General features: G+C 39.1%; 1 protein-coding gene across 5 annotated transcripts in view; it reads left to right on the top strand.

The window, feature by feature from the left end:
- col7a1l (collagen type VII alpha 1-like) overlaps positions 1-12,823 on the top strand; it is a 54,682-nt gene that overhangs the window by 36,766 nt on the left and 5,093 nt on the right. For 3 of the 5 annotated variants that reach the window (XM_067490969.1, XM_067490965.1, XM_067490966.1), the window contains 32 exons: positions 429-473; positions 906-986; positions 1,357-1,464; positions 2,035-2,079; positions 2,182-2,232; positions 3,497-3,550; positions 3,632-3,685; positions 3,826-3,864; positions 3,964-4,533; positions 4,637-4,672; positions 5,939-5,965; positions 6,042-6,101; positions 6,436-6,561; positions 6,734-6,805; positions 7,019-7,054; positions 7,165-7,224; positions 7,537-7,581; positions 7,674-7,709; positions 8,745-8,780; positions 8,870-8,926; positions 9,173-9,244; positions 9,331-9,402; positions 9,486-9,521; positions 9,628-9,708; positions 9,797-9,850; positions 9,945-9,998; positions 10,108-10,170; positions 10,276-10,338; positions 10,466-10,582; positions 11,252-11,329; positions 11,858-11,911; positions 12,020-12,068. In XM_067490969.1, coding sequence (XP_067347070.1) covers positions 429-473; positions 906-986; positions 1,357-1,464; positions 2,035-2,079; positions 2,182-2,232; positions 3,497-3,550; positions 3,632-3,685; positions 3,826-3,864; positions 3,964-4,533; positions 4,637-4,672; positions 5,939-5,965; positions 6,042-6,101; positions 6,436-6,561; positions 6,734-6,805; positions 7,019-7,054; positions 7,165-7,224; positions 7,537-7,581; positions 7,674-7,709; positions 8,745-8,780; positions 8,870-8,926; positions 9,173-9,244; positions 9,331-9,402; positions 9,486-9,521; positions 9,628-9,708; positions 9,797-9,850; positions 9,945-9,998; positions 10,108-10,170; positions 10,276-10,338; positions 10,466-10,582; positions 11,252-11,329; positions 11,858-11,911; positions 12,020-12,068 — 2,431 coding nt within the window. The remainder of the gene's footprint in view (positions 1-428; positions 474-905; positions 987-1,356; positions 1,465-2,034; positions 2,080-2,181; positions 2,233-3,496; positions 3,551-3,631; positions 3,686-3,825; positions 3,865-3,963; positions 4,534-4,636; positions 4,673-5,938; positions 5,966-6,041; positions 6,102-6,435; positions 6,562-6,733; positions 6,806-7,018; positions 7,055-7,164; positions 7,225-7,536; positions 7,582-7,673; positions 7,710-8,744; positions 8,781-8,869; positions 8,927-9,172; positions 9,245-9,330; positions 9,403-9,485; positions 9,522-9,627; positions 9,709-9,796; positions 9,851-9,944; positions 9,999-10,107; positions 10,171-10,275; positions 10,339-10,465; positions 10,583-11,251; positions 11,330-11,857; positions 11,912-12,019; positions 12,069-12,823) is intronic. The other 2 variants (XM_067490967.1, XM_067490968.1) reach the window with 2 other exon arrangements.

The following is a 12,823-nucleotide window of genomic DNA, read 5'->3' as shown; positions in this document are numbered from 1 at the left end:
TCAAGAGTAAACAAGGCAATTTTATTTGTATGCAACATTTTTAAGCTACTTTTTAATAAAGTGTAGCCACCAACATGTAACCAACTTTTGTCTTTTTTCTATCGAATTTATCGATTCCTTACACAATTTCAGTACTAATGTAAAGCACATGCACTTTGAAAGCAATAGCCTGAAACATGTAAAACATCCAGTGTGGTCCTATAAATACAAATAACTCTAAACCATGTGGAAACTTTATGACTAAGGGCTCCTAAGCATCTAAATGGAAAAGGTGTTAATCATTTTTGATATTAACTACTTATCCCCCTCTTAAATATCTCCCTAAACTTACAGTATCAACTCATAGTTTCATACTTGATCATCAGCAACGTCTGAAGCATGAGAAACCTTTATCTTTTCTTCTCTCTGACTGTGAACGTCTTAACCAGGCCAAAGGAAATAAAGGACGACATAAGAGGCAGAGACAACGCCTGGTAAATGTCCTTGAAGGGGTCAAAATAAAGCTAGGAACTGATCTTTGCTTTCTCATCCCAGTTATAAATAAACCAACTAACACAATCATCTCAACTCACAGATTTTAAACACAGACTCTAACACCCACTAACATGACAATAACATTACTTTTTGTAGAATTAACTGCTTTAGTACCAAACTGTTTAATAAAAATAAACCTAATAATTATATATAATTTATAACTGAATTAACCACTTAGTTGCAAGTAAAACTAAAAGCATGTGTTTGTCTGAATGCTGTCGTGCTTCTCGTTACACATCACTTCTGATAAATTTGATGAATGAGTCACTCTGTGATTGCTTGCCATTGTTTTTTCCAGCGATCCACACAAATGATAAATGATCATCTGTAACATTGTCACTGTAACGATTTCATTTCCTCTTTATGCGAAGACAAGTGAAGAAGACAAGCAAGGAAAAGAAGAAGATGATGAGGAGTTTTATAACGGTGAAGAATACAGTTATGAATATGAGGTAGGCAGCTGCTAAAACGAATGACTAATTTGCTCGCCGTGGGAAACTTTGATGTAAAGCAGTGGTTGGTGACGTGGGGTTGTTACAAATTTGGAGCATTGTCATAGTGGATGCCTACTTGTTAATGGGTCTGTCAAACTCATAATCAAGTAGGCTGTTTTTTAATAGCAGTGTCTTAAGGGACAGAAATATATCTTTGCCCACACCAAACACTGGAGAGTTGATGAATGACACGCCCACTACCCGAATTAATTATTAAGTATAAAATGATATGTCATTGTAGCCCCCTGCTTTGGCTGTGCTCATTCTACACCGGAGTGTTCGTGGGTTGTGAGGGTTTAAAAGAATTTATGTATATTGTTCAAAACAGGAAGAACTTTCCCCAGATGATCCTTCGGCCAGTCCTGTCCATGTAGAAGCATCAACAGGAGCCACCAGTCATCCAGTAACATCTCTCTCAGACACAGAAATAGCACAGGTAAAACTAGATATGGCATGTTTTCAGTTATAGTTAAAAATTTTTTAGCAAGTATATAGGTATACCAAAACCTTAAGCGTACCAATATAGCAAATAATTGTCCATGGCAAAAATGTTGTAGTGTCCATCGGTCATCTGTCACGGTAGAATTACACTTCCTCTGTACACTCTCACAGCCATGAGATCTCCAGTGAGCTTAATTTAAAACCTCCATTTCCAAAAAAGTCAGGACACTGTATATAAAAAGAAAAAGGAATGATTTGCAAATTATTTGATACCTATTTATTAAAAGGGGGGGAAAAATGGCTTTCAAAATTAAAGCAGTTGGTCTCTTTAAATCCCAAATGCTATCACAGTGCTAAACGTGTCCCTGTCGCAACTTTTCCGATACATACTGGTCAAAGAACAATCCAAGTGTTCAGTTTTAACATAGGGTATGTTATTTTTGTAATGTTTTTTTAATCATAAAATTCATAACAGTCATAAAATGTCAAAGAATTTACAAATCCTTGCGTTCTTATTTCTGCATAGTGAATTCAGACATGCTGTATTGTTTAATGCCGCCCCTAGGTTGTCCTGACAGCAGACACAGAGCCACCATCTGAACCCACTGAGGTCAGTACTGCCTGGAAATGTCACCTTTCGGCTCAGTGTACAGTCACTGACATGCTATTTCTCCTGTTGCATTTTTATTAAATATTATATTCTTGCGGCCAGGATGAAGTGACACTGAGTACACCTCCTATCACAACAGATGAACCAGACCAGGTGAGGTTTTTGATTTTAAATCGTATAGCTGTCTGTGTCTGAAGATCCCTGCATGCTTCGGAATGCAAAGCTGTTTTATTAATACTTACCCCAAAGGTCTGAATGCGATGGATGCTTGTAGAAAATGAAGGCTTGACTTCACTTTCTCCCTGTCCTAAAATAATGCAATACATACAGTAAATAACCTGTATTTAAGTGACAGCTTAAGCATTCGATCTCAGACCTATTTTCTTTCTACTCTGTATGAAAATTTCACCAGTGCAAAAGTTGCAGTGTTTTGAAGGCTAATATGAATTTAGTGCCCAAAAAGTGCAAAGCATGAGACATGGACAGCATGCATTAAGCATGACTTCTCTAAATCTTGTCTGAATGGGAATGAGAACAAATATTATTCTCGAGTGAATTCCTGACAAAGAAGACTCCAGAGAGTTACTTTAATATTTTTCTCTCTCGTTTTTTTATTTTTTATTTGTTTGTTTGTTTGTTTGTTTTTTTTAAACAGGACATCTCATAATTCCCACGAGACCGTGACTATAGAGTGTTAAGCAATCGTAAGAAAGCACACACTACATGGAGAGAGTGAATAAACTGTGAACTGTTTTGTTGGTGAGGAGCCTTGAACCTGGCCAGCGTTTCACGAGCGGGGGAACGTTGTCAGTCAGCGACGATGTCACTCACCCAAAGCCATGGTCCTAGCATGGCCATTCTTGTAACAGGGCTTTTGTTAGTGGAGTTTTATTCCCATTCAGGCACCAGTGTTACGATCTAATGATTGTGCTCCCATGTTGACAGTGTTGTGATTGTCCTAATTTATTTATTAAGTGAAACATTTCCCTGAATCTAATACAACATCAAGCTTTCTCAAACATGTGCCAGCAATTTCATTACTTATTCCATCTCTAAAGATTGTACTTAAATTTTTATTTATTGAAACATAGAAAATTTTTGTCTATGAATATTACTGATATTACTCATAACATAGCCTAACACTATACACTAAATCATTTTGTAGCCAAGTCAAACACTATTTTCACTGGTGAAATTTTTATTACATTACATTGTTCTGTTACATTGTTATTAGATTGTTTTTGTGTTTCACCATTTTGTGCATGTATCCTTCAGTAAAGACGTTAAAACTACTTTCTAACTATGTGTCATTCTTTCATACAGTGGTGTCATCACACACATTATTGCAACTGTTTAATAGAAAGCATCACATTTGCAGGCCTAAGTTTGCTCATTAAAGTTTGACGGGACTTTACAGGTGCTTCGATCTATAATCAGAGGCAAAAGAGGGGCCCCCTGGCCTGATTCTGTGGTAAGTGTAGCCTGGTTTTATAGGAGGCCAATTTATATATAATATAAATTGCACGTGGTAGTGATTATTTTAATATTTTAGGTGTTCATGCCAGGTGCTCCGGGTGGAAGAAATCGATTCAAGGAGGCACAAAAAGTAATTGCTTCTTCCAGACTTTTCTAGCCTTTAAAAATTAAACCTTCATATGTGACCCAAATTACACTAAATAATTCATGAACTTGAAATTTCATGGTCAGTATAAACCAGATAAGTTTAGCTCTTCATTTTGATTTCAGTATCTGTCCTCTGGAGTTCATGGTTACAACAGCTGGACTGTAAGTTTGTAATAAATGTTAGATAAAAAATACTAATCCAATTTACGATGGTGTGACTCACACATATAGTTTTTTTTATTATAAAACTTATTATTCTAGAAGAAGAAGCAAGAAAATCCTGACATTCGAAAGCACTCTAGGAGAGAGAGGAAAGAAAGGCAGAGACACAGTGAAATAGAAAGAGAGAGTCAGAGACAAATACAGGTTGGAGGAGATGAACAGGGCAAAGCTGAAGAAGTAGAAGAGTGGGAGATAAAGGGAGGAGCAGATCCAGATGGATATACAGAAACAGACCCTGATCAAGTCTTTGGGGAGGAGGAAAGTAGTGGAGACTACAACTGGGAGACAGAAGAGGATGTGGATAGAGAAAGAGAAGGGGAAGAGGAAGTCCTGGAGAGGGAGAGGGAGAGAGAAAGGCTGGAGATGGAGAGAGAGCGGGAGGAGCTGGAGAGAGAGAGGGAGGTCGAGCTGGAGCTGGAGAGAGAGAAACTTGAAAGTGAAAATGAGCAGGAGAGGAAGAGGACAGAGCAGGAGGGGCACAAAGAAATGCAAAGGGTGAGGGAGGAATGGGAGAGGAGAAGGGTGGAGATGGAAAGAGGGAGAGGAGGAGACTACGATGAAGAAACTGGACATCCATACCCATACCCTCCAGAGTATTTTTTCCTAAAGGTAAAGGCACAAAGTACACCCTGTTATCTTCACGAGCTCATCATCATATACAATATTCAACATGTTCAGACATTTCTGTTAACATACGTTTCTATTACCTTAGGGACAGACAGGTGAGGATGGGAAACCTGGACCAAAGGTGATTACAGATATTTAAAACAATTAAATAATTTAAATACATTGAAATAAAAGACCAACCCAATGCTATGTTGTAAAAGTGAACAAAACTCCACAGTAAGTTTACTAAGTGAAATATTTGTCCTAATGTTAGTAAGAAAAGCTAAACAAAACTATAATGTGGCTTATTTTTTTGGTAACCTTGATTTAGAAAAAAAACAACCTTTATTGTCATTGAGCGCAAATGATCAGTGCACTCAAAAGACACATAATACTCTCTACAACTTGCTTCTGATAGTTTCAGTTTGGAGAGTGCAGTACAAATACGTACATATACTTCCCTGTGCTTATTTCCCTATGTTAGAATATCTCTTTGCTTCTAGCTAGGAAACTCCTCCAGATGATGTCATCCAGATTTTATTGAGGTTCAGATGATATCATTTGGTTACTCGATGGAGGTTGTGGAACTGGTCGACCTGCTGCTCCAGAAATGCACCAGATTACATCATATGAATCATGTTGATTTTTTTCTTTTCATATAATGTCAGGCTTTATTTGTCAGTTTGCTCCACCAGAACTCCCCAAAATGAGATTTGGATTAAAAAGCACTCCAGATGACATTGCAGCGGGGTTTTCTTTTTTTTTTTCACTTCAGAACACATTATTTTGTTTCTTAAGCTGTGGAGCGTTTGTTGCTAAACCTGCTTCTCCAAATGACATTATATGAACTAAAACTCCTTACGCATCAGTGTTACCCTAACCTATAACCAAACCACTCACTGGTTTCTTTTTAATCCATTTTGTCTTGTGCAGGGCAAATAATAACTTATAGATTTTTTGCAGGTGTAATAACGTAATGCAGTACATTTTAATGTTGTGGGTCATAAATGACTTTCTTTGTTTTTAGTTTATTTCAATGCCAAACCCCATGAAGAGAATTGAGCCGCCACACAAAATGCAGCACATTTCATAGAAATAGCACCGGTGCTCTCTCCTCCAACCCTTATTGCATCAGTAGATGACATCAGAGCTCAGGGAGAGCTTGTCTCCCATCTCGCCTGTCAGCCAAGCCAGTCAAGTCCAGGCTTTTGATGTCCCCCCCCCCTGGTCTATTTCTGTTTGACTGTGAGACAACAGATTAAAGCAGACATTAATAATTCCCCTTGTTAAACATGCAGACTGGCCTGCTTATTCTTTATTTCTTTTTATGTCATATTTCATTCCAAATATTTTGTTTATTTTTCCAGTTGTCTAACTTACATGGTTTTGTTGTGTGCACACTTTTTAGGGTGAAATTGGTGAAAAGGGACAAAAGGTAATGCTCATTTATAACAAAGATGTGATATGTTTATATGAAACACTGTGCTGACATGTTTGTTTTGTGAGAGTAGGGAGAACCAGGTATTGGCCACAGAGGGCCAGAAGGCCAGGCTGGTCCTCCAGGACAGAAGGTGAAATTTGCCTCCTTCCTCACTTTTAACAAGCAATACTGATTCAATTATTCCCATGGCCTTTTCCATCACTCTCAGTTTGATTGACTCTGTTTCTCATCACTGTTTTAATTTAGGGAATTTAATTGGCTTAGTGACTCAGTCGCTCATTTACATTTGTGCTTGAGAGTATATTTGATAAAGGAAAGAAGGACTTTACGGGAAAGCAATCATTCAAATGTACCAGCAGAACTGAATAATAACACTACATGAAACAAATGACTTTCAACTGTGATTGTCTTCCAAACATTTGTCTTTTTCTCGTTCGCTTATTTTTTTCTCTGTTTCACCTCAGGGTGAACCAGGTGAGCCCGGGCCTTCAGGTGCACAGGGTATCCAGGGTATTCGTGGTAATGCAGGTATCCAGGGCTCCCCAGGACTAAGAGGTCTCCCAGGAGACCCAGGGGAACCAGGCAGAGTGGTACATCATTATTTATTACTGTATATTACATGTTGCCAGCTATTTTTATTTGAGTGAAAAAGAAACAGGGAGCATTTGTAAAAAGATGCTTTATGATTGGGGATGAATGCAGAAACATTGTGCTGCTGAGTTTAAAAAGACAAACAGTAAGTGGTTCTGTGTGTTGATGCAGGGTGACCAGGGTAAAAGAGGAAAGAACGGCTCACCTGGAACTCCTGGTGTTCGAGGACCCCCCGGAGCTCAAGTGAGAAAATGTCAATGATCTTTGCAAGCAAAGGAATATACAGTATTGTGTATTTCAGTTTGGGCTCTTTTAAAACTGATCAGAAGTGTTTCTGTCATATTTAATTTTAGATGCTTTGTAAGTTTAATTGTTTTTTTAAATGTAGTGATTGGTGACTGGAAATGATGGTCATGATAATTTATGACTTTCTAACACTGTATCTTTCTACTGAAGGGCCCCCCTGGTGGGCCTGGAGTAAAAGGAGAGAAGGTACAAATACTGTATATATGATAACATGATAGTTTTGTGTGTGTAGCAGCATCATACTGCCATTGTTTTAGTGATTCATTAGTTAGTAATGTGTTTCTTATTTCCATCAGGGAGACACTATTCCAGGTGAGCCTGGTATCAAAGGTTTGGCTGGATTTCCAGGCAGAAGGGTAAGAAGTGACCTCCAGATTTTGTTTATGTTTAGATATAAATATGTAAATTCTTCATCTCTTTTAGACCTTTAATTAAAATGAAAACACACACACACACACTTGTTGGATTATATCCGTTGGGAAAGTAAAATGTCTTCATTTTTGTTATCTCTAAGTGTTTGAACCCTGTTATCATTCATCACACAATGTTTTTGTCTCAGTATTAACCTACATTTTCGATAGACTCACCAGGTTTACACCTTGAGGATTTAAACACTACAGTCAGTGATGGATTATGCAGAAAACGTAAAATATGCCTTTTGCTTTCAGGGTGAACAAGGCACTCCAGGTGTTAAAGGAGCTTCAGGGAATATAGTAAGCAATTTTTCAAAACCAGCCTGCTACATTTCATGTACGTAAGACCAACAGCGTTTGCATTAATTTCCTTTGATTATCTTTCTAATAAGGGCCCAAAAGGATTGCGTGGCAGCAAGGGTGAAAAGGTGAGCTGTCTCATAATTTGTCACAGTTATGTCGGACACGTAAGCTGACTGCATGTTAGAGCTGTGAGTTGACGTTCTGTTGCACGCTATGCAGCTCTCTTGTTCTCAACTTATTTGCCGTCTCTCTTCACTGGTTAGTAAAGCGTAAAATGCCAGTATTTTTGTTTTTAAGTCTCGGAATATTTCACCATATTACCACCACCCAGCACATTAACAGCAGGGAGGATGGGAGATGGATGTTTGGGCTCATTTTATCTGTGCCGACTTCAGACCCAGTGTCAGCGTGTTGTACAAAATCCGAGCTGAGGAACCAGACATCTTACATACTTTTAACCGGTTTACTTCCTGCTGTTTTCTGACCTTATTCATCACCAAAGTGTTTTCACCCAGAGGACTGAAACTATTCCCTTTTCTATTTATGTTCGCAATTTCTTTTAAATCTATACACCACATTGCACAAGAGGCATGAATGTGCAGCAGCTTCCTAAATGCTTCAACACCAACAGCCTTCTTGACCTTGTCGGGTTGCATGTACTTAATCTGAATTTATACATGACTCACTGTTGTGTTTGTTTGCGTCAAAGGTGAACTACGATGTTTGACTGAAAAGGCCAATATTGACATTTGACATTTGAATTTCTAGATACTCAAAGGGACTCCTTTCATTTCTGAGACAGCAATTTTCCATTCTTTTTAAAGTGTCAGTAAGTCCAGGTTTTGCTGTAAAGAGTGATGTCACATTTTGTTGTTTCTTCTCTATTGAAGTGTCACAACTGAGATGTCCCTGGATGATTTATTTAACATTCTCATACCCATCAAATACTGCTAAAACGTGTGTTGTTAGTGATGCTGTTCACTGACAGTTGAATGATATTGAACAAGGATAAGTTGTGAAGTGGAGGGATTTAATAAAAGGCTGTGAGGTGTAAGCAGTTTTCCTTTCATGCAGACCTGCAACAGCATAAAAGCCATCAGTATTTTTGTTGACACCTGAGTTCGAAACAGTTATTGTAACTGTTTGATGCTTTTTTTCAGGGTGATCGTGGGGTTCATGGGGTCAAAGGAGAAAGGGTATGATGACATAACATGTATAAAATCAGACCAACATCATTGTTAGATTCATTTACATCACGAGTTCACATTTTGATTCCCTTTTACAGGGGAGTGTGCTTCAAATCCATGGACCTCGAGGGTTCAAGGGCTCCAAAGGAGAGGCGGTGAGACTCTCTAGAACCAGTAGTTTATTGCTCAAATTTCAAATTCGAAGCCGTTTCATAAAACATTATTTAAGCCTATGACAGGTTCCTATTGACAACAGTATAACAATCATAGGAGTAGAAAGCTACAGTATATGTAAAATGAGTAATAAATACTTAGTACTCTAAATATCCAAATATATCTAATAACACACAAAGTAAACTAAAGCGAAACCTATGAAGATCTGAGTAGACATTTGGTTTCAGGGTGAGCGAGGCCCGCCTGGTTTTGATGGTGATAAAGGAGAAAAGGGTGAGGATGGTCCTCCTGGAGTCAAGGTAATAAGATTGAAAAAGAATACACAAACCATTTGCCACTTAACAAAATATATATTATATGAAGTATTTTAAATTGTTTTGTTAAGGGTGTTAAAGGTGGTGCAGGTACTAAAGGTGCTCTGGGACGGTTTGGAGCACGAGGCCCAGTAGGCCAGAAGGTAAGACATTGCGTACTCTCCCTATAAATTATTATTTTATTTTTCGGCTGTACTGTGTCTGAAACTGTCACTTGTTTCTACAGGGAGAGGCAGGGGAACCAGGACTCAATGGAGTGATGGTAGCAATATACACATCTTATTCAGTCCCTTTATAATATGTACAAAATTTTGCAGCAGTTTCATATCAGAGAAGACACAGCACGGTAATGCATGATGTGTTTTAAGGGTCGTAATGGGGATCATGGAGTGGATGGGGCCAAAGGAGACAAAGGAGACATAGGATTGCAAGGCCAAAAGGGCGATCAGGTATACTGAAAAACAATATATAAGCATCATGATTATTTTTTAAATTTAAGCTTTTTTTTTGTCATTTTTCGGTCTTGTGGTATCACAGGGTGATCCGGGAGAACCAGGATTACCAGGAGACAACGGGGAAAAAGGAGAGAAGGTCTATTTGAACCACATGGCTGCTGTATTGAGATTCAGGCTTTCTTTACATGTGATAATTGTAGTTCATAATGCTTGCCTACATGATGTTGCAGGGGTTCAGAGGTTTGCCTGGACGCATTGGCAATCCGGGCCTGGATGGAGAAAAGGTTAGGCCTTATGTATAATGCACTGTATCATTGAAAGCCAAAAGATTATGTCAACAACCTTTTTACCTGTGTGTATGTGGCACATTAACATGGGGCCTTTGGAAAACAGGGAGATATGGGGCTACCCGGCACCCCTGGTGTACCTGGACTGAATGGGCTAACAGGGCGCAAGGTAAGCAATCATGTGTGCATTTATTTCTCTCTGTTCCCCACACATACTGTGTACAGATTTGTTATTTTGCTTTGCAATTTTATTTATGGCCATCTGAAATGTTAGGGCGACAAGGGAGAAGGGGGGCTTAGTGGTGATGATGGTGAGCCAGGAATGAAAGGGGAAAAGGTGAGTACAAGTATTGATTATGCACTTGTCACAGGCATATTTTGACTCACTCCAGGAATAAATCTTTGCCTTGTATTAAACACAGAAAGGAGCCATTTCTGTGGGTATTCATTAATTCTTAATTCAGGGTGCACCAGGTTTCCCAGGTTTTCCAGGGTTTAAGGGATCAACAGGGAGCCCAGGCATTGATGGCGATGTTGGAGCACCAGGACCACCAGGTCTCCGTGGTGACACGGGGTCTAAGGTACAATAGTTGTACTCTTATGGTGTGTTGAGAGTATGACACTGACCGTTTATTTGTATGCTGTAATAATATTGCATTACTGTGCTGCTGATGATAAATGGCAAAAAAACTGGTCTCCTCATCAACATTAATTATTAAATTATATCAACTTGTTTCAGCCTTATTATTGGAGTCTTGAAATTCGTATGTTTTAACACATAGCTAAAAGAAACATATTCTCAGTGGAGCTTGTGACGACAAATATTAGTTGCAGTAAGAACTTAAAACACTGTTTTCATCATTTTAGGGAAGAACCGGCACACGTTCTTACATATAGCTGCACAAACAGCATATATACAATAGATACCTCTTGCTCACTTAAGCACTGTACTGAACATTCTTGCATTCTGGAAGTCCAACCTACAAAAAAAGAAGACACAACACAGAGGGCAGAAGGATGAGCAGAGCTTGATTACAGTCATCACCATGTCCGTGTCTTGTTCAGAGAGAGTGGCAGCATACTGCAGCACTGGATACAGCACAGACAGAGTGGCTGCAAATGAGCACCAATGAGCATTTTTTTCAGAATGTACCTACCTACTACTCTTACTGCCGAAGAAGTGCTGTGTGGAAGAATTCCAAAACATAGACTTTGTTTCCTTGATGTGCACTATGATTTTTCTCTGACAGGGGGAGAGGGGCAGAAGAGGTAGGTCGAAGCCATGTCAGAGGGGAGCACCTGGAACACCGGGGCAAAGAGGAGATAGTGTGAGATACACACATGGATCCACCTCTTCTAACACACACTTCCACTAGCATGAATAGCAAACCATTCCCTCATATATGGAACAACATTAGTATTTATTTGGACATGTGTTTCTGGCACATGTGTCTGGCACCGTGGCCTCTTTTAGCTGTGGTATGTGATGCTTCAGTCGATTTATTAAAGCCTTTTCAATGCAAATGGCTGCCTGCTGCATTTGGAAACACTGTTGCGAACAATGAGAGTAAAACCAAAAATGTAAAGTTATGAACAACAAAAACAAAACATTGAGCTGAAACATGCTTAAAGGCTCCATACAGATATACTGAAATGGAAAGTGACCCCTATAACATTACACATGGTCATTTGATGCACTGTTGAACTTTTGACAAGGACAGATTTTATTTTGATTGCAGAAGCTAGTAAAACACTTTTTTAAATCGGTGAGGTCACCATGTATTGTAACAATGGCAAATAAGCCTGTCATTCGTCCATCATTTAGCCACATTTATTTTGTGTGTTTGTTCTTGCAGGGTACAGTGGGGGCTGAAGGAGCCAAAGGGGACAAGGGAGAGCCTGGACTCTCAGTACGTGTTTGCCACACACAAATACAACCACACGCATACAGAAAATACACATACAGTAATGAATAAGTGAATGAAATGTCTTTGAATCTTGCGTTTGTCTGTCCCAAGGCTGAAGAAGTGAAGGAGCTAGTCACCGAGGAGGTGGTAGAAAAATGTGGTAAGCGTCCGTATCCCTGAGTGTGTGGGTTGGTGTTTGGATCGTGTCATGCTGTTGTACATTTTGAACCTTGTACAGTACACATGCTCGTACTTTTCTGTACATGTATGCAAGTGTGCATTCCGTCAATACGCCACTAGATGGATCTACATATTGTGTATGTGTTCGTCTGATTGTAGAGCTCTTGTGGCAGCAGAGTGGCACCATGTGTGTTGTGCCATCTGTTGTGTTCTCTCAGAGGAACACACCCTATGGTGCATGCAACAGAAGAGCCATTCACAAACATGAAACTGACATTACGTGGGACACTTCACCAAGAATCCACTATACTCTTACACTATACTTTAAGTGTGTACTTAAAGTTACAATATGCAACTTAACCTAGTGCCAGCATGAGACTCAAACCACTCTGCTCAGACCAGCCCCCTATCTGCCTGCTCTTCTGTACTCTACTACATTCTGGCCAGCACTTCAGGTTGATGTGAATTCACAATAAATGATATAGACTGGTGACCTGTCCACGGTTTACAGGAAACTCAGTTGGGGGTTTTAAATTAATCTCAAAGCCGTCATTTATTTCGAAGGCATTTAGTGGATCCCTTCTGTATTTATCTATGTGTTTCTTATTTTTTTATTTTAAAGAATTTTTTTTAATTTTCCCTTTACCATTTTCCTTTTGGAACCCCATATTCCCTATTTGGCCCAGTTTGTGTTATTTTGCCCTGGGTTCACATACACACCTGCCCCATATTGTC

This window comes from Channa argus, chromosome 21 (assembly GCF_033026475.1).
Source record: "Channa argus isolate prfri chromosome 21, Channa argus male v1.0, whole genome shotgun sequence".
Taxonomy (NCBI): Eukaryota; Metazoa; Chordata; class Actinopteri; order Anabantiformes; family Channidae; genus Channa; species Channa argus.
Note: the sequence above shows the minus strand (reverse complement) of the source record. Positions and strands in the feature narration are given on the sequence as shown.